Genomic DNA, 24487 nt, shown 5'->3' on the forward strand with positions numbered 1-24487 from the left:
CTTGCCACCAATAATTTCCATAATTAAAAATATACAGCCATGTAAGGCACTGTAGAAACAAAAGGAAAATCAAACTCTCTTAAAATATTATTCTTTACATGAAGCAGGCCCTTCAAATGAACACCTAATGCATATTGAACTCGGGAAATTCTCAAAACACCTTCATATATATTACTGATTTTTTTGTGAATAAAACCTAACACACCCAAAACCTAGAATACTTCACTAAACAAGAAAATCACCCAATACTGTTCTGTGAATGGTGCTGTTAGGTTTCCAACGCAGAAAAGAACGAAAGAAAGAAGAGAAAGAAGACCTTTACTCCGGACATGGAGAGGAGAGGGCAACATTCCATACCGGACTTCACTGGGGCTAGACAAGGGAGCTGGGGTTTATAAAGACTCTGGCTAGGGGCGGAGCTTAAGGCACGGGCTCAGTGACGCTCAGGAGCTGATTGGGGGTTTCCTTGAGAGAGGGAAGAGGATGTTGTACCCCCGGCTGAAGGGAGGAGAAACGGTGGGGGGGGGGGAGTGTCATTGGGAAGATAAGCTGTTTTGGGCCTCAGCCATGTTAGACCGCCACCACCATAATAATTCAGCAACTCATACCTGGGCAGGAACCTATCACTAATAACTTCTTTTATCTGTATGTGGAGAGGTATGCCAAGACTTACCTGCAATGACTTGCTCACTTGTGGAACTCAACTCATTGCACCCACCTGATCCCTACAAACAGCCTTCAAACATACTCTCTTTGGCATCTGGTACTCTCCTCTCTACCTGCTACTCCTTAAAAGTCGCACTGAATAGTTTAGCTTAAATTTCACAATCATGGGGGTAACTCCCAAATCTGTGTCTGAGTCTCCAAGCATTCTTCTGGGTTCCAACTTAAATTTACCACAATGTTCTATGAACGCTATAAAACCAACATACCCAAAAGCAAAATCATTTCTCACCAAACAGCTGTTTTATATTCTTACTGTTAAAATATATCTCCAGCAATAATATCAGCATTTACAACAGTCACTCCACACCTGGTGTATACAAGATTACCTGCAGAGATAGTGGAAGAAATTACGAGTATCTATTCCTATATTTTCCTCAGCCTTTTGAAACCTCTCCTCTTATAAGGGCTATATCTATACATTAGTGAGGTGTGAGGAGGTTTCATTTGGGGAAATAAAATAAAGTTTCAAAAACACTACCATGCCCAATGAAACTCAAATTTGTTAGCTTCGTGATACTGTTCCAATTTTATTTTCTACTCCCCTCACAGGCATTAAGTCTAACCAATCATATACTAACGATTTCCCAAACACAGTCCATGTTTTCCAGGAATTAACCATTACAAACTCTTCACCTCCCTATAGCCAAATCAATGAAAGCCAGTATCAATTCTGTCTTTTCTCAAAATTCTCTGAACTTAGGTGATACAACTCTCAGGTCACTCCTTTCTTTCCAGAGAGTCAGTGAGTTCTTTATGTATATCCTAACTTTTCCTACTAGAAGAGTTTTTGAGAGCCAAACTCCTGTCTCACAAACTTACTCTTTCCAAAAATATTAGCTAACCACTGCAGTAAACCTGACATATGTTAAAGAAATGTTTGTTAGAGGGACAACAAATTGTACACTGGACCTATACAGGGCTTCACCAAGCTATATCTCAAAAACAGAAAAACAATCAAGTTCCGCTTAGCATCTTCAGTCAATAAACACATTAAAGTAGAAAGAAAATATGTTCATTTTTACCTTCAAAATAAATGCTCTTTTTTCTACTAGTTTCATGGCTTTCAGCTGCAACTCTTTCTCCCGCCAGATGGAAGAACAAATGGTGCCTGGTGTTAATGCTGGAGGTGAAGGTGTGTTACCCACTGTTCCTTTATCGACAGATTAGCTGCAGCACTGCCGGCTTCACAGCAATCCACTTCAAAATGACACTAAATAACCAGGAAGTAACACTAAAAGAGACACATCAATCAGCTAAAATTCAAGGAGTCAGCTAGCTAGACAAAGAACCTCCTAATTATCCCTAAGCATTCAAAAACCTTACTGTATGGGGGAGGAGGGACATAACTCAGTGATACAGCTTAGCATGTGCACAGCCCTGGGTTCGATCCCCAATACCAAAATAATAAAACAAAGAAACTGAATTATATTTCACTACAGTTTAATGAACTAAACTGAACAGTGCTTTCAAAAAATGGCTGAAACATTTTAACAGGGTTCTAACCTCTTTAGAAATAATAATTACTTGATTAATGCCACAAAGCATATTTTTCCAAAGCAACAAATACTTAGTGAGCCACAGAACCAAACAGAATCGTTTAAATGTGAAAAAGAAACTTTTCAAGAAAAAGAATATTCTTACTTTTCTCTGTGACTCCAAGAAAAGAATTGATTCCTTACCTGTAATTACTTACTTGAGAATTTCTCAAAGTCCTTCTTTCTACACTCTCACCATATACAAGAATCAGCTAAAAATGGAAGAAAAGCTTAAAGATAAGACCTGAAACTATGACACTACTAGAAGAAAACAGGGGATATGTTCCCTGACACTGCCTGAACAAAAGATTTTAAATAAGATCTCCAAAGTACAGGCAACAAAATAAAAAATAGACAAAGGGGCCTACATTAAACCAACAGGCATCTACATTAAACCAACAGCAGGAACTAGGGATACAGCTCACTGGTAGAGCACTTGCTCAGGATACACAAGGCCCTGAGTTCAATCCCCAGTGCAGCCATAAAATTAATTAAATGAAATAATTGTTCTACACAACAAGAATAACAATCAATAGGATAAAGACACAATCTATAGAAGGACAATCTGTAGAGAGAAACAATCAAAGAGGGAGAAAATACCTACAAACTATGTATCTAAAAAGGGTTAATATCTAGAACATATAAGATAATTAATTAATTAAACAATTATAAGTCATGCATGATAGCATATGCCCGTAACCCAGCACTCTGAGAGGCTGAGGCAACAGGATCTCAAGTTCAAACCCAGCCTGGGAAAAATATTAGCAAGTTAGTAAGTCTTGTCTCAAACTAAAAAATAAAAAAGAGCTGGAGATTTAACTTGGTATGAAGGCCCTCGGTTCAATCACCAGTACACTCCGCAAAAAATTTCTGAAGGACAAAAGACCTGAATAAACATTTCCTAAGACATACAAATGACCAACAAATATATGACAAAAATGTCCCACATCATTCATCAAGGAAACCATAAGATATCACTTTACCCAAATTAGAACAGCTATTACCAAAAAGACAATAAATATATACATACATACACACGTACATACAAGTATGGAAGTGAAGAAAACATAAATTCTTTAATACTGTTGGTGGGAATGAAAATTATAATTTTATTATAGACAACATGAAGGTTCCTCAGAAAATTAAAAATAAAATAACATGATCCAGCAAACCCACAAACATATATATATATATACACACAGACAGAGAGAGAGAACGAAGTACTATTGAGTTATTATTTTCCTCTTCTTTCTCCATTTTTTATTAGTACATGTTTGTAGCATGTAACTTTTACATTCCTTATGGGGAATTATCTCTTCAAAGGACAAAATCCTGTCCTTTGTGCACCATAGATGAATCTGGAGGACATTAAGTTAGTGAACTAAGAAGAACAACATACTCAGAATCTCAATCACATGTGCAGTCCAAAGAAGCTAACCTCAGAAGTCGAAAGCAGAGGAGTAGTTATCAGAGGCTGGGGAGGGCAGAGGGAGGACAATTAGAGTAAATTGGGAGTGGGTACAAAATTACAGCAGGAGAAAGGAAATCTGGAGTTCTAGTGTACAGTACAGTGACTATATTAACAGTATTATACTAATTATTTCAAAATAGACTTTAAAAAAAACTCGGGCCCCCGACTCTGTCCCTCTCTTGGACAGAAGCTATCTTTCCCTCAATAAATATATTCTGCTCTTTAAAAAAAAAAAAAAAAAAAAAAATAGCTAGAATAGAGGATGTTGAATGTGCTCACCACAAAGATATGCTAAACACCCAGACTTACAATGTGCACATGTATCAAAACATCACATTTGGGAGCTGGGGATTTGGCACAGCGCCTGCCTGGCAAGCGCAACGTCATGAGTTCGATTCCCGGTACGGGGGTGGGGGGGGATCACATTAGCCACCATGGCAGCACACGCCTATAATCCTAGCACTTGGGAGGTTGAGGTAGGAGGGTCACCATGAGTTTGAGGCCAGCATGGGCTACATAGTGAGTTTAAGACCAGCCTGAATTACAGAGTGAGACCTTGTCTAAAAAGCAAAGAAAAGAAATCACATTGTACCCTAAAAAATATGTAGAATCATATGCCAGTTAAAAAAAGAAGGGTATAAATTTATTTGCTGAAAGTCTAGTTTGGTGCTGTTTTGAGACAGAGTCTTGGTATGCTGCTCAGAACTCCTCAGCTCAAGCAATCCACTGCCTCTGCCTCCCAAGTAGCTGGGATTACAGGATCATGCCAACACACCTCGCAAAAGGTGTGTTTGTAACATCTTACCTGGCACCCTCTACTAAAGAGTCTCATACATAGAAAGTGAAAGTTACAGTTTTCATGTGAGAAAAAGAGAATTTCCCTTAAAGAAATTCTGCTGCAATTTAAGGATATGTGGCATTTCCTAAAAACAGACAAAGCTGAGTGGTACAGCGGAGGCCTATGAAAATACAGGACCAGCTGTGCGTCCTCCTCCCTCCTCCACAGACTCCTCACACTTTCCCATGTGGTTTCAGACAGTCCCACAGCTCCCCATTCTGCTCCCCACACACACAGAATCCTATTCCACTGCACACCTGCTATTTCCACCTAGGTGGCCAGCAAGCCCCTCCCACTTAACACTGTCGGAACAGGCCCCTTGGCTTTGTTCTATGTACTCTTCTCACACATCCACATTTTGGTACAGGCAACACTCCTTGTCAACAGCACTGCGGGGGGCTGGGGATTTAGCTCAGCGGCAAAAGCGCCTTCCTGGCAAGCGCAAGGTCGTGAGTTCGGTTCCCGGTACCGGAGAAAAACCAAAAAAAAAAAACAAACAAAAACAGCACTGCGGTCAGGAACCCAGAGTGTAACGGCAGATGGGTCCTGAAACCCTGCCTATTCCCTGCTCCCCTGCGCAGGCACACAGTAAAGCTCGGAGTGGTAACAGTGCTGCCACACGGCTGCTAGAAACATGGAATGTGCTTACCTAAGGCATTTAGAGCAGCGCTTGGAAAATATTAACTTGCTGTTAGGCATCAGCTACTACTGTCATCACCATCACCGCTCTGATCACTCCTTCCCCTCACACCAGTCTACACTTATGAAATCTAGCTGAACCCCACTGGCTGTGAACTGTTCCCTCCACTGTCTCCGTCTCAGGCCTAGATCAATGTGGTAAACTTCCAAACTAGTCCTCCCACTGCCATTCCTTCCTTACCCTCCAAAGAGGTTTTCGGGCAGCAACCACGGTAATCTACTTAAAACCTAGTCAGGGAGGCCTGGTGATGCACACTGTAATGCCAGCACTCTGCAAGGCCAAGGCAGAAGAGCAAATTCCGGCCCAGTTGGAAAACTGTCTCGAAATGAAAACCTTTTTTTTTGTTTGTTTTTTTTCTGGTACTGGGAATCGAACTTACGACCTTGCACTTGCCAGGCAGGCGCTGTGCCACTGAGCTAAATCCCCAGCCCCTATAAAAAACATTTTTAAAAGGCTGGGGATCAACTCAGTGCAAAGGCCCTGTGTTCAATCCATGCTACAGGGAGGCATAAATCTGATCACATCATTCCCTTACTCAAAAGCATCCCCTTGCTTTCCACTACAGTAAGCTTTTCTTCTTTCTTCTTTTTCTTTTCCTTTTCCTTTTCTTTTTCTCTTTTTCAGCAAGGTCTTGTATGTAGCCCCAGCTGGCCTAGAACTCACAGCAATCCTCCTGCCTCAGCCCCTCAAGTGCTGGGATTACAAGCATGCGCCACCGCACCCAGCTCTACCACATTAAGCTTTAAAAAAATTAAATAAAATGAACTCCTTTACCGTGATTTATTCCAAGTCCTAGAAAGTCCTACACTAAGCCAGTAAAACCTCATCTTAGGCCATTTCTCTAGCTTATAACACTCCAGCAACACTGGTCTTCTTATTCTGAAAAATGCCAAAGTTCCCTCTTTGGGACCTTTACATGAGTGACATTCCCCTGCCTAGAAGGCACTTTCCTCTATATTTGTTCAGCTGACTCCTTCACATCACATATAATATGGTTATTATTTATATCTTCGATAATTTTCTATTTTCTCCTACTATAAGTGAAGATAGCACTTGTCTTAAGTACTGTATCCCTCATACACAAAACAATGCACAGATGAAGAAACAGTCATTTAAAAATAAATCATTAAATGCAAGAATAGCTATACCTTGTAAGACACTCACATATGTGAAGCATAAAAATCCTTTCTCAATTCTTTTCCCTACCTGCTTATCAATCTATTGTGTCATCCCTCCAAATTCACCCTTTGCCTATAACTGGACCTTTCAATATCTTCTCAGAGTTTGAGGATCTAAATTCTCAATTATCCAGCTCCTTACACCAGCACAGTCACCAAGAGGCCCTAAAAACCACAAGCAGAAAGTCTTAGATCTAGTCATCACTCCAGCATTACTAACCAGCATAACCCTGGACAAATGACCGAGCCTGTCCAACCTGCCTTCTCCTCATCTGTGTGCAGCAGACCACAGTCCTTTCTGTTTTGGAGCTTTGCAGTGAGGTGAAGATGAGAGATGCATAAACCGCTAATCACAGACAAAAGAAACTTCATACTTTCACACAGGATCTATCAGTGCAAAGAATTTCACTGAGCACTGACCCTACATGCCACATGCTACACTAGATAGAACATTTGAATTAACACAGAGCCCTTGCTCTTGGAGCTTATATTTTAGTTAGGAAAAAAACACATCATGAGAATAGTTTCATCATAATTTGGAGTGTGCAGAATTCTGTGGGAGCACAAAAGGCACACACAACACAACCTTGGGACTTCAGGAAGGCTTCCTAGGGAAGGTGGGCCACAGCTGAGATTCAATGGGTCTGTAGGGTAAAGACAGTTCAGATCAAAGGAGAAGGTAATGTCAAAATTTTAAGTCTTAAAGCATTTCCAAAACCCAGATAAGCTGCATTATAAAAATCACACAATCACTGGTTAAGAACAAGCTTTCAGACACCACCTGGAATTAAATTCTTCTATCAATTTATAGCTTTTCCCTCTACCACAAATTTCAACCTCTACCACAAATTAAAATACTGTTTTAAAATCTACTTTAGGGTACTTTTTCTCATCCTACAAGACTATTTCCATTTATAAAGCTGAAAATTTTCAGTTACATACGCCAAGGTCAAAGCCTCCACCACCAGAAAGAACAGCAATAAAGAGCCTACAGCAGTAAGTTAAGATTTCTACTTCTCAACAATGCTAAAAGAAACTCCTTCCCTTCTTTCTTGCCCTTTCCTCAGCTTTCAAGACAGATCCCCAAGGAAGAGAGGACTCCACCTTCTCTCCTTCATGATAAGGCACAGGTCTCCCTAGATCTTCTCTCGGTTAGGTCTGGCCCTGACACACAAGGGGAAAAGCCAAGTACTGCCTAAGACCACAAGTCACTCTACTCTACTACCAAGTCCACAACCCTGAGACCAGAAAGCTGCACAACACACCAGTAAGCAGGGCAAACTCATTTAAGGAAAATCTGACTCCACTAAAACAGAACACTGTCTCCCTATCCTACAATTCCACTAGACATATGGCCAGCAGAGACACATTTGCCCAAAGATGGACTAGACTGTTCTGAGCAGCAGTACTAGTAATAATTAAAAAGAAAGAAAAGTCCAAATGCCTGTCAACAATAGAATGAGTAAATAAATGCTGATAATCTCAAGGAGAATTAGAATGAATCACCACTTTATAGACCACAAAAAATAACACAGCATTCTTGTCTATGATATTCTCACTAAAGATGCGTAACTTGAAGACTAACCTACAATCTTCAAAAATAACCAAGCCCAGGCCGGGCATGATGGTACACGCCTGTAATGCCGGCACTCGAGAGACTGAGGCAGGAGGATCGTTGAGAGTTTGAGGCCAGCCTGGGCTACAAAGTGAGCTCAAGGTCAGCCTGAACTGCATAGTGAGACCCTGTCTCAAAAAGACAAAACAAAAACAAAAACAAAAAAAAGCCCATGAAAGTCAAGGAGAAACAAAGAATTTGTTCAAGCCTGCAGAAGGCTAAAGAGACTTGACAACTTAGTAACATCTGTGACTGCTTTGGAGTCTTTTGAAATAAAGGACAGGACTAAGACAACTGGTGAAATGTGAATTTAGTCTGAGAATTAGATGATATTAACCTATCAATATTAATTTTTTTATTTTGATAATTAAATTATTTTTCCCTAGCATGTGCGAGGCCCTAGGTTCAATATATAAATACACACACAGTTAAACACCTATTAGGTATTTTCACACATTGCCTCATTTAACAAAAACAGTTAATGTCTTAGACCTCCTGCTGATATAAATGGATGATATGTTTAAGTAACCCCACAAAGTCAATAAAAATTATTTAGACCAGAAAATACTACAACTTTAACTCGAGGATATGAATACATAATAATCAGCATAAAAATCATTATACTTTGAAGTCCTCTCCCATGTTAAGTGCAAAAAAGTAGTTTAAAAAAAAAAAACTAGACCTAGATTAAAGAACAACCGTACAAAATGTGTTTAGTTTTGGAGTCGTGTTTTCATCAACTGCTTCATATGTATTAATCCTTCACTTGATCAGCACAGCTACCTCCCGTTTCACAAGGCAGTGGGCTGTTTAATCCAGTATTTGCATGGCCTTGTTTTCATAGCTAGACCTTCTTCTAACTATAGGGGTACAGCTCCATGGTAGAGTACATACTTTCCCTTGCATGTGTGAGGCCCTAGGTTCAATGCCCAGCACCACAAGAAAATGAAGAAGATAAAGGTTTTCTTCTATATTGCCCTCTGAGTAGAGGATAGGATATAAAATTAGGATATAAAATCCTAATTCAGAACACAAATTCAGGGACTATATACACCAAAGACCACACTGCCTGTTAAAAGCCATATGTGAAGTCCAGCTCCATGGAAAACAGACAAGAGCTTGAAATCCACAGAGGCCATTCACAAAATTAATCAGCTCATCGCTAACACTGTAGAAGATGGAAAGGTTTGAAAACCAACCACTATACAGTGTAAATATTAACAAATAAAACTCGAGGTATAGGGGGCTGGGGATTTAGCTCAGCGGCAAAGCGCCTGCCTGGCAAGTGCAAGGTCGTGAGTTCGGTTCCCGGTACTGGAGAAAAACCAAAAAAAAAAAAAAAAAAAAAAAAAAAACTCGAGGTATTCTGGAATTAAGAGAATAGCACAAGCAATGAACATTAAATTAACTTATTCCCTAAAGAAAACAGAACAAAACTTCCAAGCGTACATAACTGAAAGTGTGAAAGTGGAAATGAAGTGAAATACTTACTGCCAAAGCCTTGGACAACTTTGCTCTAAATTCATTGAGGATAATTGCTACAATGTCCTTAAGTGGCACATAAGCAAAACCATCTTCCAAGTAGACTCTCCTTCCTCGGAACAAATCCAGAGCATCAGCAAAAGGGATCTGAATTCAGATGAAACAGTAAAAGTTAAGTCAACACCTGTAATGATGAAATGCTCCTAGCCTTCATAAATAGTAAGTCTAAACAAAGAAATTCATTAGTCCCAGCAAATTCAAAACACCCAAAAAGACCAATTTATATTTCTTACAACCCCGTATCAAAATTTTAAAAAATAACTAAAAACAGGACTAGGGATGTAGCTCATTGTGAAAGCCCTGGGTTCAGTACCCAGTACTGAAAAAATAAGCAAAACAAACAAACAAATAAATGGTAAACACCAAAATGTTTATAAGTAAAAGAAAAAACTAAACTATTAGTATTAAGAAGTCATAGCAGTATAAAATTTTGTTTCAGACTAGCTATTTCAATAATAATAATAATAATAACAACAAATAGATGTTATTATCTGGACCTAAAATGTCCCCCAAAAAGTTCATGTGTTCAACAGTTCAGATTTTGAAAGGTGACTGGATCACGAGGTATCTAACTTCATCAGTGGACTAATCCATGGATGAATTCATAATCTGATGACACCATTGGGAGGACATGGAAACTCAGGCAGTAAAGACTAGTTGAAGGGCTGGGTCATGGGGATATGTCATCGGGTGAATGTACTATACCTTGTTACTATACCTTGTTACTATACCTTGTCCTTTGTCCCTTCCTCTTAGGCCCTTGCTCTCTTTCTACCTCCTGTCTACCGTGAGCTTAGTCCCACTGCTCCACCACTAACATGGTGTTTTGCCTTATCATGGCCCAGAAGCAACGGAAGCACACAAACATGGACTGAATCCTCTGAAATCCTGAGCCAAAATAAACCTCTTTCTAAATATTACGCTTAGATATTTTGTCACAGTGACAGAAAGTTGACTAACACAAATTAGAATGCTTCCATTTTATCATAACCTATGAATTTACAAATTGCAATGCTCAGGATTTCAAATTCATAATTCAAAACTTCTAAGCATGTTACATTCACCTCATAGACATATTCCACATTTTATTCTGCACTGAATAAAATCCTACTTTGTATATAACATATTCAGTGCTAAAAATTACTTTTAGCAAAGTAACTTCAAATTTCTTTATCTACATATCCATTTTTTTCTCTAGAGAAATATATTGGAAAAACTAACCTTAACACTAAGAAATGGAACTATAGTAGTACCTCAGTTCACAAATGCTTCTGTTTGCAGACAATTCCATTCGCAAACAAAAGCATTCTGCAAAATTTTGCTTTGATTCACAAACTCCACATCAGGTGACAATGACGACCGTGGCCATCTTCCCCAAGGAACAAATCAAGTTAGTGAACCGAGGTACCACCATAATAAGCATTCAGGTTTGCTATTAAAATAATTTTTTGCTATAAATACTATTTGTACTTAAAAAATAAAACTTAGGTTTTTTAAGTGTATGAAAATTTAAGGATTAGCAGAATATATTAATTACATATTGCAAAATATATATTTAATATATTATTAAGTGTGGAAAATTATCCTCAGTCTTTTCTCTTTTTAAAGTGAGACAAATCAGGTAAAAACCCATTTCCCCAATAAAATCCCCAAATTGCCTCTTCACCCATGTTTTAGGGAAAAGTCACATACAATTCTGTATCTGAAAACACCTCACATATAAACAGATCACATTTTTTTCACCAGGTAGCTTTTGATAAAAGTACTCATTTCTATAACCACAACAGTCTTTGCCCTCAAGGAGTTCATCTCTTAGGAGAGAACAGCAAAAGACACAACATGGAAAGCTAAACAGCCTACAGAGTAGCACCACAGACGACTGCACCAACAGGTAGATTAACAGCACATACAAGAGGAATAAGTAAGAGAGTTTAGAGCAAGCAGTAACACAGCCAAGAGGGCACAAAAGTTTGCAAATAAGAGTTTTACTCCAAGTCTAAAATCCAGTCTAGTCTACTACTGACTAGATTTATGACTTAGCAAATTTAATAAGTGTCTCTAAACCTCAGTAGCTGAATTCATAAAACTGGGAGAGAGGACGAATAGATGAACTAAATGATCCTTACAGGCTCTTTAGCTTACTATTCCATGAGGCTAGCTTACTGGGATGGTCACAATGGAAATAAAAATGCCCAAGTAGAAGCAAAACGATGATGTGAAGGCAAAGTAACGGGAAATGTGTGATATGGGAGGAATAAATATTGATTCCCATACTCCAAGCTTGAAAGGCTGACTGAATGATGGCCCAACAGGTAGAAATAGGGAAGCTGGAATTAGGAGCTAATGTGGAGGCCCAATTTTCAACTACTGGCACTCAACAGTGATGATTAGCATCTTCTTTCAAAGGGAACTGTGGGGTTGCAGTTATCAAATTTTAAATTGAATCTCAGCTCTCTCCTCTTACCCTCAGGACTATCATTCCAAAGGCCATTTGGTGGGGTTAATACAAAGTAAGTGTCTATACTGAGAGAAGGGGGAAGCCAAGGTGGTCCAGCACAAAGGAAGCTAACTCTGAGTACAGGAAGGAAGGCACTTCCACAGGGAAGCAAGTGGGCTCGAGAGGGCCAGAGCCCACATGGGATTCCAGAGAGACCACAAGAGGAAGCAGCCCAAAGCATGTGTCAAACCCCACAGCAGCAATGGCAGCAATTCAACCACAATGCTGCACCCATCAGGAGGTGAAGATGCCCTGCAGGAGATAGCCTTATGCCAAGTATGAGAGCCTAAGCAATCAAGGAGCACTTTCACTTAGTACTTCATTTTAGTTTTGCTTATTGCAGTGTTGGAGATCAAATTCAGGGCCTTGCACGTGACAGCCAAGAACTCTACCACTGAGTTACATCCCCAGCCCAACACTATTCCTTTAACAGAATGCCTGCAGAGGGGTTTGAGCCCCAGCAGAATTAGGAAGGAGTCTGTGTCTGGAAGACCAAGACGAGCACTGAATGTTGGCACAGGATGAGGACATGATCTGCGCAGGAGAGGGACTAGCTACGAGGATGAGGGGCTATACCAGGGGGTTGGTCAAATTTGCATATAAACCTCAATGTAACAAATGTAGCAAATCCTAGAAAATACTTTACACATTTACATACCTTATACACTGATTCAAATTCCAACTGAGTACCACTTAAACTCGGTGAGGAGGCAATAATGTCCGGCTCTCGTTGACTCTTCTCATCATCACTTATCTAAAAGGAACCATATCATACAATTGCAAACATTAAGTGTGCATTCAGTTTCCATGAAATGTTTCCTGTCCTTGTGAACATTCTACACTTTCATAAAAAAAGTCAATATCCTGATAACTCAAATTATTCCTAATATGATTAATGAATCATTATTATCACTAAGGAAGGCAAAATATGGAAGAAAATCTAAATTCAATATTCTTTCAAATTTTTACTCTGACAGTTTCTGAAAAATAAATATATATCAAAAGAAAAATAGCAGACAAAGTAGTATACAGAGAAAAAAATTATAATTCAAGTTAATATGGACTAAAAATGAATATTATCCCAATTCAAGAGTTATATATGAAAATATCTACTTGAGGTTATGAGTGGTTTAATTATTTCTCAATTTCCTAGCCACATATGACAACTCCAAATTTAAAATATCAGTTTTTCTAGGAAAAACTGCAAATGTAATATCTTAAATTGATTATGGCTTTATAAAAGACTATAGGTCTGACTGTATAAAAAGTTTATACTTTTACACACAAAAAAAAAATCTAAAGATAAAATGTAATTGACCAACTGAGGGAAACATTCACCTCATCTGACATCTGAGTTACTCTCGGTAAGCCCCTAGGTAGTAGTACATAAGGACTAATAACCAAAAAATAGTAAAACAGGAACACCACTATTTATGAGTAAAATAGTAAATATGTTATCAGAGTCTGAGGCCAGGGCCTGACTCCGGCAATACCAGGTCCAGTTAACACAGAGAAAAGCAGTGGCGATGCAGGGGAGGAGTTTACTTTTATTCTGCCCAAACCAGGAAGGCGTCCAGCCCAGAAAACAGCCTTCCCTGACTGACAACAGCTTCAGGGTTGCACAGAGGAGGCAGCAAGGTGGGGAGTCAAGAGGCAGGCGCAGGCACAGACACTTGCCCAGCTGCGGGGCCTAGAGTGGGCTCTGGGGCTCCTCCTGGCACCAGGCCGCAGGTGAGAAGGTGCCACTTTCCTGAAGAAGGTAACTGCTGTAGGAAAGTGGGATGGAAAAATTCCCCCAGTTTTAAAAGACCCCTTGTTACAGTAAATTAAAATAATAACATTGTACTTAAATAGGTCAGGGGCCCTTGAAGGGACAGAGACAGGGGTTCTCAGGCCCCATCAAAGGTAAAGTACATCTTTTTCAGGCTGAGGATATAGCTCAGCAGCACAGTACCTGCCTGGCAAGCACAAGGTTCTGAGTTTGATCCCCAGTACCAAAAAAAAAAAAAAAATGGGTATGTCTTTTTCCCTATCCTCCCACCACAATCTCCAAGGATGAAAACAACCACTGATTCAAACCTTACACTGGGAAGAAACTCCTTAAAACACACATAAGGAGTTTCTAAAACATTCCACTAGTGAGCCAGTATCAAATTACCCTAGCCCACTCCAAAGGTGCCATAAAATCGAGTCCAGCTCTTTTACTAACAGACCAGTTTGATCTTCAGCTCTTGGGGCACAGATTAAAGCTCCAAGGAGCTTAGGCACCCAAGCCCTATGGCACTGCCAGTTGTAGCCCTCAGGGCCTCTCTCTTGAGGTGGTACTGCTCACTGCCTGCAGCTTTTCTCAGCAGACATTCCATGTTCCAGGCTTCTCCAACTTCCTGGGGTCTCCACTGCACCTTCTACTTCACTCTCAAGGCTTCACATACTGCCCGCTCAGGAACACTGTCTCACCTCCCACACCTTCTTCTGAAATATGGGTAGAAGCCTCCCTAACCCCACAACTCTTCCACCCTGCATGTGAGTAAAACCAGCACCATGCGGACACTGCCAAGATCTGCCACCAGCTTGAGCAGTAGCCAGGCCCCCCTGAATCATGACTGCAGACCTGAATGCCTGGATGGTGGAACACTATGAATGGCATCCCAAGAACCAATTTCCTAAGTGGCCCTTTGTGAACAGGGTATCCTAGTGTCACAGATAGCTAAGTTAGGTAAAGACTGACAGGCAATTTGAAAGAGATTAGGCCCAAAACAGAACAGAGAAGAGGCAAACCAGGTCTGTGGTCAAGGCCTAAATTGACAGAAGCTAAGCCCCAAGATGATACCATGGCTAGGCCTGCCGCCTCCTTAGAGAACAGCTCAAAGCTATACTGTAATGAGCACCATTTGGCCCAGTAAGCCTAAACAATACCACAAACATGCAGAAAGAACATAACAAACATGTAGAGAGATGACCAGAACACTCTGAACCTCCCTCCTACCCCTTCCAGAAGCACATTTTTCCTTCTCAATGCTACATACCCTGGCTATGTACCTTGTTTTTCTTTTACATCAATATCAGATGAGTAACTGTACTTGTAATCCTATAGGCTGATTGTAGTCTGATGAAAGGTAACTGTACTGTATAGAAACCCCCTAGACAAACAGCTTTAGTGGCAACCGTCTTTCAAGACTCCTCCTGTCTCTCAGGAGCTTTCTCTTAATGAAATTTTCCTACTCTTAACCTCCTTTATACTCAAGCCTGTTCTTTGAAGTTGTGAGACACAGGAACTCAGCACACCTATCTTCCCTACCATAGGGCTCTCTACAAATGAAAGCTCTACACAGTTTTGCACCCTTGGGCCTGCAATGGTTGGAGTCTGATGGATCTCTCAGATGTCCTCATGTCATCTTTCTTGTTTTTCTGATGCAAAATACTTACCTTCTTTTTAATGCTAATCTTTTAGCCAACCAAGCTCTCCTCAAGGCAAAACTTTTACAGCATCTGTGCTTTCTTTCCGGACACACGCAAATTTTTTCAAATTACAGAGCTCTGCATTTTGGCCCTACTTCCCAATGTAGATATGACTAAAATCCACCAGCAGTACCAATGCCACTGGGCTGCCTTGAGATTTCTTCTGCCAAATTAGTCTGCCAGCATAATCTCAATTTCCAGCAAAGTCTCAGGCATGAGTAAAATGCAGACAAATTTTCTACCAGAGCATAACATACATGGTCTTGAGTATAACACACATGGTCTTGAGTCTGACAACTGCCAATGGAATTCTTGTTCCCAGTTGAAGCCTCTTAAGCTTGGGCTTTACTGCCTGCATTTTTTAATCTGCATTGTGATCTAAGCTCTGATCAGAATCTCCATTAAGTTCAGTTTACAGCATTCTAGGGCTTCTCCAGTCAGCATCCCCAAACCTTTCCAAACTTGTCCCATGAACCACTTCCAAAGGCTTCTAAATCACACGGTTAGGTAGTCAGGGTAGCAATCCCACTCCTGGCACCAAAATCTGTCTTATTCACTTTCTCATCACTGGGACATAGTACCCAACCCAGCCTCAGATAGGTAATTAGCAATGCTTTCAGAAGTAAAAATGCATTCAGAGACAAGGGAGGAAAACTATTCCGTATCAAAAGGGAGTTACCTTTGTCAATCTTACCAAAAAAAAGGTAAGCAGGACCACATACAGAGAAAGGGTTTTTATGTATGGCTGCTTAAAAGCAAAAGCCTTCCAGAGCTATTAGATACCACTTGACTCCCCTTTGTATTCATCTCCACAGTGGTACCTTTTTTAGGTTCAAAGCATCTGGCTCTTTTTATTTATGCTCCAGGTACTTTTGATGGAATCTATTCACCAATCCATCAATAAATAGCTAGAGGATACCACACCCAAGTCCCTCAAGATTAAGAAATGGACTAAGCCAGGGGAAATGATAAGCAAGACCTTAAAATGGATCTTTAAAATGAGCTACTTCTCCAGCTTCCTCATAGGAAGAAAAAACTTTCATCCCCAGCCCTGGCACCCAGGACACCAAGAAATATTAAAAACTAGATTTTTTAACATTTTCTAGATCTTTTGGTGGGCTCAAGTCTGGTTCAATTTACATATGCATATTTCCTAGCTTTTATTTTACCTGTTCTGTAAATTGGAGTATTTCTGTGCATGGGGGGAAGGCAAAGTAGTTGCCCTTCCAATTTCGCCAAATTGTGAATAAATTCATTTTTCCATTTTTGTGGATACTCTTGATGGTGAGTGGGCAAACAAATTCAGATAGTTGGGGCCCAGAATATGGTGGAGCCCACAGTAACATATGGATTGGAAAAGAAGACATAAACTGTCATTATCCACAGATTATGAATAGGACTCTTAGAAAATACAGAAGAATACCAAAGAACAGATAAACTACTAGAACTACTAGTCAAATTAAGCAAGGTTTCTAAATTTAGACACAGAAAATTCTATTTCTATACACCATCAACAAAATCCAATAATAGGCTTTTAAAGCTAATTTACAACAAAATCAAAAGTATTATCTAAAATTAAATATCATGAAAGCTGTAGGTTTCCACAAAGAAACTATAAAACTTTACTGAAAAAACACAGTTCTACACACTGTGCATAAACCTTACAAACAGATTAAGCTGAGTAATACAGAAAACAACATACCAAATCACTCCATGTATATAGAGCTTTGTTTTGATAAGGAAAAACTCACCATTTAGGGATGAATATTCAGTCAATATTTCAGTCAACTAAAGAGGGAAAAAGGACGAGGAAATGATCTGCCATAAAGCCAGACAAGTGACTTCCTCTAAGAGACAGAAGAGAAAGGCACACAGAGAGGATTCAGGGAAAGCAATGCTTCATTTCCTCTCCTGGGTGACAGTTAGGTTAATATTCACTTCATACTTAATTACACATTTTTGTTTGCTCTAAGTTCTCTGGACATGCATTATACTTACTAATTTTAAAAGGTTTAAAAGAGAACTAAAGGGCCACGAATATAGCTCAGTGGCATAAGCACTTGCCTGGCAAGCCTGAGGTCATGAGTTCGATTCCCAGTACAAAAAAAAAGAGAGAACTAAAAGTAAATGAACTATGCTATAACATGAAATATTATGTAGCCAATAAAATTTCTTTTAAAATTAAGGAGATTTATGATTATTGTCATAGACATCCATGAAACACTACTACCTGAAGACAAATTATTACAATTAGATAAAGGAAAATTAAATCCTTAAAGAGCATACACTGTTAAAAAAAAAAGAGTATATACTGTGTGTTTAAGTTTACTTATAGGAAAAAGTCCACACCAAAATATAATTTTCTAAGTGAAGGGATAACACGCTTTATTTTTCTCCTTTATATTTGTACCTATTATATTTCTCCCTTAGCTATTTCATGTTTTGGATGTCACTACAAATGGTATTTTTCAATTTATAACCGTTGGCTATCTGGGGCTGGGGATTTAGCTCAGCAGCACAGCGCCTGCCTGGCAAGCGCAACATCGTGAGTTCGATTTCCGGTACCAGAAAGAAACAAAAACAAAACAAAACAAAACAAAAAAACAAACAGATAACTGTTGGCTATTTTATTGCAGATTCTTTTAATTTTGTTCTTGCAAGGCTCCATTCAGACATGACTCTCCCAACCCATCTGCCAGCAGCAGCACGGTTCTCAGTTCAGTGCCGGTGCCCTCAGTAAACATAGGTTGTCATAGAGAGACAAGAGCGTGGAATCTTCCAAACACCCGGACATCTGAAGACGCCCAAACATTTACACGGGCTGCCTCAAGGACTTTGACCACTGAGGAACAAGACATCCAGGGAACTCAAATGTCATTTGCCTTTTTTCAAGCTCTATAAAAAAGCCCACTTCTCTTTGCTCCCTACAGATGGCCTCTTTGCCCTGTCTGCCTGTACCCGGGCACAATAAATTTCATGCTAGGTTGCTTTTACACACACCTGGTGGTCTGGGCTGTCTCAGCCTTGTGCCGTTCCTTATAGTTCTATTACTTCAAAATTAAAGATACTGGTTACCAGCTTAAGGACAACAAGAAGTGGACTAACATTATGAAATCACTACTTTTGACATACTTACCAAGTAGTTGTCACATTTTTCCATATCTAGTGAGCTTAAGACCTTGTTCCTAGTCACTACTACAGAAAACTAATTTAAGAGCAAAATCCTACCCTCAAAGGAAAAAAAGAAACCATTCTAGATGAAGTGTGTCTGAGCAGTGAGAAAGTAACTAAGTCAAGGCGGCAATGGAGGTGTGTCAGATTATTCAAAAATCAATGACAGCTGAGATCAACACATACTACCTGCCAGTTGCTATTCTATTTTATTTATACAACTCATTTAATAGTAACCCTATAAGAGAGATATTTTGTGTTACAGCTAATTATCATGAGTAGAAATTAAACTGGATTACCAACCAAAGTAGTTCTGACACTAAAACCAGCTATACCATGTGGCCTCCAAATGAAAAAATACAGCAATACTACTTTGCAGGATAGTTGAGCAAATACGTAACAGCAAAAGCAATGAGCAATAGGATCATCAACTGAAAATTTTCACCAGTTCTTTTTGACAATGAACAAACTAAAGATACAGAAACTGAAAATATAACTAGATGCCCTGAGAAATCTTGTAGGTAAAATTTAAAAGGATGTCAGAGTACAAATTACATATAATCAACACTCATTCCAGAGTGTTTAAACTGAGGTTTAGCAATAGCAAATATTTCTCCAAGAGCAAACACCAGATTATCTTGCTTCAGTATTTGCTTTGTTTACATATATCTCTGTTGACAGTAACTTCTCTACATACCTGACTATTTACCTCTCACTTTCCATACAGGAAATCTTTCGAAACTCAAATATAGAACCAGACACACACTAAAGAGACTGTCTCACAGGAGTTAGCTATGTTTTAGGACCAATTTTTAAACCCAGATAAAATCTTCATACAGCAATTGACAAAGAAAGAAAACGATCAGGGAAATACAGCAAAAGAAGAGTATCTTCACAACTTCACCGTGGTCTTTCATTATTTTTTATTATTGTATCTGTAAAGTACATGTTTATTAGTTTGTTTTCCAGGCTCTTTTCGCCAGGTAATAAAATGAAATGCTTCCGGCAAGAAACCTGGCATCCACAATCTTGTCTCTTACTAGTGAAGCTAACCCGGGTCTCGGTCAGCAGAAGGGATTCAGAGCAACTGACAAACGTAAGCTAGGTTACCATGCAACATCTCATAACTGAGATGCATTATGCCACACAAAACAAACACCTTTTTGAAAGGACATATATAAACAGACTGCTCTATATGGAATCACATTTCCTGAGGGACTTATACTGCCACTCCAGAGATGCTCAACCTTCACTCTGATTAACATTCAATCACCAGAGACCTTGAACATTTCAGCTTTGAAGTTCTGTGCTTAACCACCACCACCTGATTCCCCACACCTCATCCTCTACTACCCACACTCACCACCCAAGAGTCAGTTCCACTGTTTCAGTGGAACAATCAATAGAATGGAGCGCTCAGTACAGCATTCAATAGAATGGTATAACATTTTTGTCAACAAAAACCACCCTGGGATTTACCGCTTTGGTAAGGTTATAGTCCCATATTTTATAATTATGCAGTTTTGCATGCTGCCTTGCTAATAGAATTAAAGATTCTATGTGTAACTTTGTCCTTTTCATATTCCTCATCAAGCCAGCAACTAACAGTAATTTCACTCTGCCAGAGATTCTGACAAGATTAAGGAGAAATTCTGGGCAGGCAAACGCTCTGCAGTCAGCAGGCAAAGGCTGTGGGTGTAGACTGCTCTCTGCCCCGTGCAGAGGCCCATGATCCTCACTTGCTGGGCTCACGCCAAGCCACATGACTTGCTCTGGCCAGTGATATCTGAGCAGAGTGACATATGTCACTCCCAGCAAAAGTTCTGTGAGCACGTGATCTACCCAGCTCTCTTCTTCGACCCAGCAACTGGTACAGTTCCAGTGTACGAAAGCTACTCAGCCAGCCTGAGGACCAGGCCAAAGTGACATAGTGCAGGGCTGTAGCTGACCAAGGGAGACACAGAGCATGATCAAGAAACCACCTTTTTTTAAATCACTGAGGAATGGGGGTCACTGTTGCCTATGTTGGACCTAACCCGACTGGAATACTGGTCTGCTCTGCATTGAACACTCTCATTAACTAATGTCCTAAGCACATATGCCCAAGATGTGTATATTTATAAATTACATGCATATATTAGTATCAAAGATCATATGCATAAAACATGTCCTACTCCCCAAAAAATGTTGAGGGATGAAATTAAAAATATACACAAAAAATTACAGTGATACTTCAGCTCACAAACTTAATTCTTTCCACAATTCTGGTCATAAACCAAACTCCACGAGAACCAAATCAAATTTCCCCATAAGGTCAACATTGAACCTAACCACTGAATTTGATTCAATTCTCATCCAATTCAATTTGCAACCAGAAACATGGAAAGAATTCAGTTTGCGAACCATGGTACCACCATATTTATTTCCTTCCCACACTCCCAAATGGTCACCTTGGATCCACCACCTGTGAACCAGTAGTCTATTATACTGGTCTCTAAAGTAAAGATTATAAATAAGGCTTCCCAGAGACATCAGCTGCTATAAGTCTCCAATCAACAATATCCCATTATGTTTATAAATACTTTGCAGGAGTCCTCTGTTTGAATCCACACAGCTCTCTCTCCTAGGATCCTATCTTTAAGCATGTACTATATGCCCATCAGATCTGATAGTGAAGCTCTACAATTACACATCTCTGGGGAACCAGGCCTATAGATCGAAGTCCTAAGGTGTGTGGTTTTTTTTAAAAAAGGTCCAGAAATGACTTGGAATATTGCTACCCTAAAGAGCATATCGTAGAGTGAGAGAGTGGGAGTCTTCTTTCCTAAAACAAACTTATGATTTCCTAAAATCACCACCATCTCTTCTAGCACTTCATTATTTTATTAGAATTCATTCATTCTTCCTAAAACCCTACTATGCACCATATACTGTATGTCACCACAGGGAGGTGGGATCTAGCTATTAACAATTAGAAAACAACCTGCCCTTGTGAAGCCTGTTTTAAATGGGGTGAGACAGACAGTGACCAAGAAAGAAGAAATCATTAATGTAGCAAGCAGTTTGTAACAAAAATAAAATGAAGAGCGCTAATTTTCACTTTAAACTGCATGGTCAGTTTGAAACTCTCTCTGAAGAAATGACATCTATATGAAAGGACTCAGCGGCTATCATCAAGAAATCAAACAACAAATACTGGCAAGGCTGCAGGGGAAAAGGAGCCCTTCTACATTGTTGGTCGAGTGTAAACTAGTACAATCACTGTGGAAATCTGTACAAAGATTGTTCAGAAAATCAAAGTTAGAAATTCCATTCAACCCAGCTCTTCCTCTTCTAGTTAAGACATCACACTACAGTGACGCACGCACACTCACGCTTACAGCAGCACAACTCACAGGAGCTAAGTCTTGGACGTGGCCTGTATGTCCACCATCAGATGAATGGATAAAGAAAATGTAGCATTTATACATAATGGAGTACTACTCTGCTATAAAGAAGGATAAATTTGAAGGGAAATTTGTTGGAAGGAAAATGGATGCACCTTGAGACAGTAATGTTAAGTGAAATAAACTAGACACATAAAGCTTAAATATCAAATGGTCTCTTATATGTGAAACCCAAAGTATAAATAATTTAAAGAGCAAAATAAAAGATAATAGGAAACAGGGAGATGCATCTTTTGCAACTGGGGCGGGAACCAAGAGATATGGCATTAAAAAGAATGAAGATGCGTTACGTGCATGGACCAACTCCCCACAATGAATATCATCATTATGTACTGCAAACATGTACTAATAAAAAATTAAAGTCAAAATCATAATTTTAAATTAAATGAATAAATAAACGAAGGGATCAAGTCACACAAAACCTGAGGCAAGAGCAGCCCGAGCAGCGTTGGGAGCAGCTATGCAAATGCTCTACAGAGAAAAGGCTGCTGCTGAAGATGACTGGTGAGCAGAGAGCAGGCAGGGTCTGCAGGCGCTGCACACGAAGAAGACGTTTACCGTGCATTAGGCAGAGGCTGCAGGAAAAAGGAAGTGAATGCTGTCCTACACGTGTTTTTAAACGCTGCCTGAACGGAGTTGACTTGAGGAGAGGCTAACCCAGAGGTTGAGGGGAAAGAAGATGGCGGCCTCAACAAGAAGAGCACTGCTGAAAAGCAGAAGTGAGTGGATTTAGGATCTACTTTAGATACAGACTGGTAAGCTGCAACTGAAGGGTGGGCGAACCCCAGGTCACTGTTGAGAGTTTACTTCTCACAGATTGCCACTGTGTGTCTTTCTGCAAGTTGCCTTGAACTTGTGGGAAGGGGCACGGAGTGAATAAACATAAGTACATGATTTTAAGTATGATTATTTTTCTTGAAGTAAAACACACCTGTACTAGCAAGTGAAAAGGTACAGTTCTAATTCCAACAATCCTGAAACTATGCTTAAAACGACTCATTAGCAAGACAGTCCACTGAAAACATTTGATGAATAATGAAGCAGTTATGAATCATTTCTTTTATAATAAAATTTTAAATGTATAGGTGAAGTAATGTTATAAGCAAATATTACATCTTCGTAGTACTGCTATTATTACTTCCCATAAATATAGGTTCTACATTGGTGATCTATAAAGAGAAATTTGTTTCCCAAATGTGACCTAATCACTAATCACAGTGTGAGGACTAAAAATAGCTACAAATTCTTCAACACTGCTCCTCCTGAGGGCTGAGATCACCTCACCACCCCCCTCACACACCTTGCACTTGGTCTGTGAGTGCTCTGACCAGGCACAAGTGATGATGTGCCAGCCCCAGCCTACTGCCCAGGAGGACTGACAGCCCTCTCAAAGCCTGCTTGGCTACAGTCCTGGACCACCAAGGATAGAAAGTGCTTGCGGAATTACAAGGAAAGAACCCTAGCAGAGTCTGGCCTTCCAGCAGTACCACACCCAAGTACCAGGCAGGTCAGCCCAGCTGTCATGGAGAGGTGAGGCTGGACCAGTCACTAACCAAGCAACCTATGCAATGCTAGGTGGAGCAGAACCACTGCCCCAAACGTCAAAAGTGTGAGATAAAATACAACGGGTACTGTTTCAAGTTTTAGGGTAATTTTAGTTTTAAGTTTTGATGTCAAATTTTTGGAATTGCTGCTTTAGGCTTGGTAATAGTTGTGACACATACTTATAAACTTAAAAGTTTTAACCATTTTTTTCCATTTTATACTCCAATGCTTATACAATACTTTCTTCACTGTAATGTACAAATCAATAACAGGAAAAGTTTTTAATTGGAAAATCTTTAGCAAACACACCAAAAGAAAGTAAAAGAAAAAATAATCATCACGGTGTGGCTGTATTAATTAACTAAAGTTGATAGAATGGTATGGTACCTCACAAATTTGTCATTATAATCATCCAAAGTATTAAATACTAGAAAATGAGTGATAATTTAATATCCACCCTGACATTCTAATTAGAATGTTGATCTCTGTAACACTGCTGATCAATGTAAAAATCAATTGTCACATTACTTTATTACTGCACTTTAACAGCTTAGGCATGTTTGGAATATACCAGAACTTACACTAAAAATGAAGGGCTAAGTGCACTTCTTCTCTTCAACAGCTACAACAAAAATCCTTTAAAAAAAAATGGGTAATTTATAAAGAAGTCCTCTTAAAAGTCTCCTAAGTAAATCAAAATAGCCATAGGACCAGATACATGTTAGAGCTGTGCATTCCGTTCTGCCCCATCGAGCAAATATTCG

General features: G+C 39.5%; 1 protein-coding gene across 3 annotated transcripts in view; it reads right to left on the minus strand.

Annotated features, from left to right (window-relative positions):
* Nucleotides 1-24487, minus strand: part of Prim2 (primase, DNA, polypeptide 2 (58kDa)) — a 256592-nt gene that overhangs the window by 198475 nt on the left and 33630 nt on the right. For all 3 annotated transcript variants that reach the window (XM_005406880.1, XM_005406881.2, XM_013505840.1), the window contains exons 6-7: nt 12761-12856; nt 9555-9692 (exon numbers count right to left, since the gene is read on the minus strand). In XM_005406880.1, the coding sequence (XP_005406937.1) occupies nt 9555-9692; nt 12761-12856 (234 nt within the window). The remainder of the gene's footprint in view (nt 1-9554; nt 9693-12760; nt 12857-24487) is intronic.

The sequence above is a fragment of the Chinchilla lanigera genome, unplaced genomic scaffold (assembly GCF_000276665.1).
Source record: "Chinchilla lanigera isolate Chin_1 unplaced genomic scaffold, ChiLan1.0 scaffold00101, whole genome shotgun sequence".
NCBI lineage: Eukaryota > Metazoa > Chordata > Mammalia > Rodentia > Chinchillidae > Chinchilla > Chinchilla lanigera.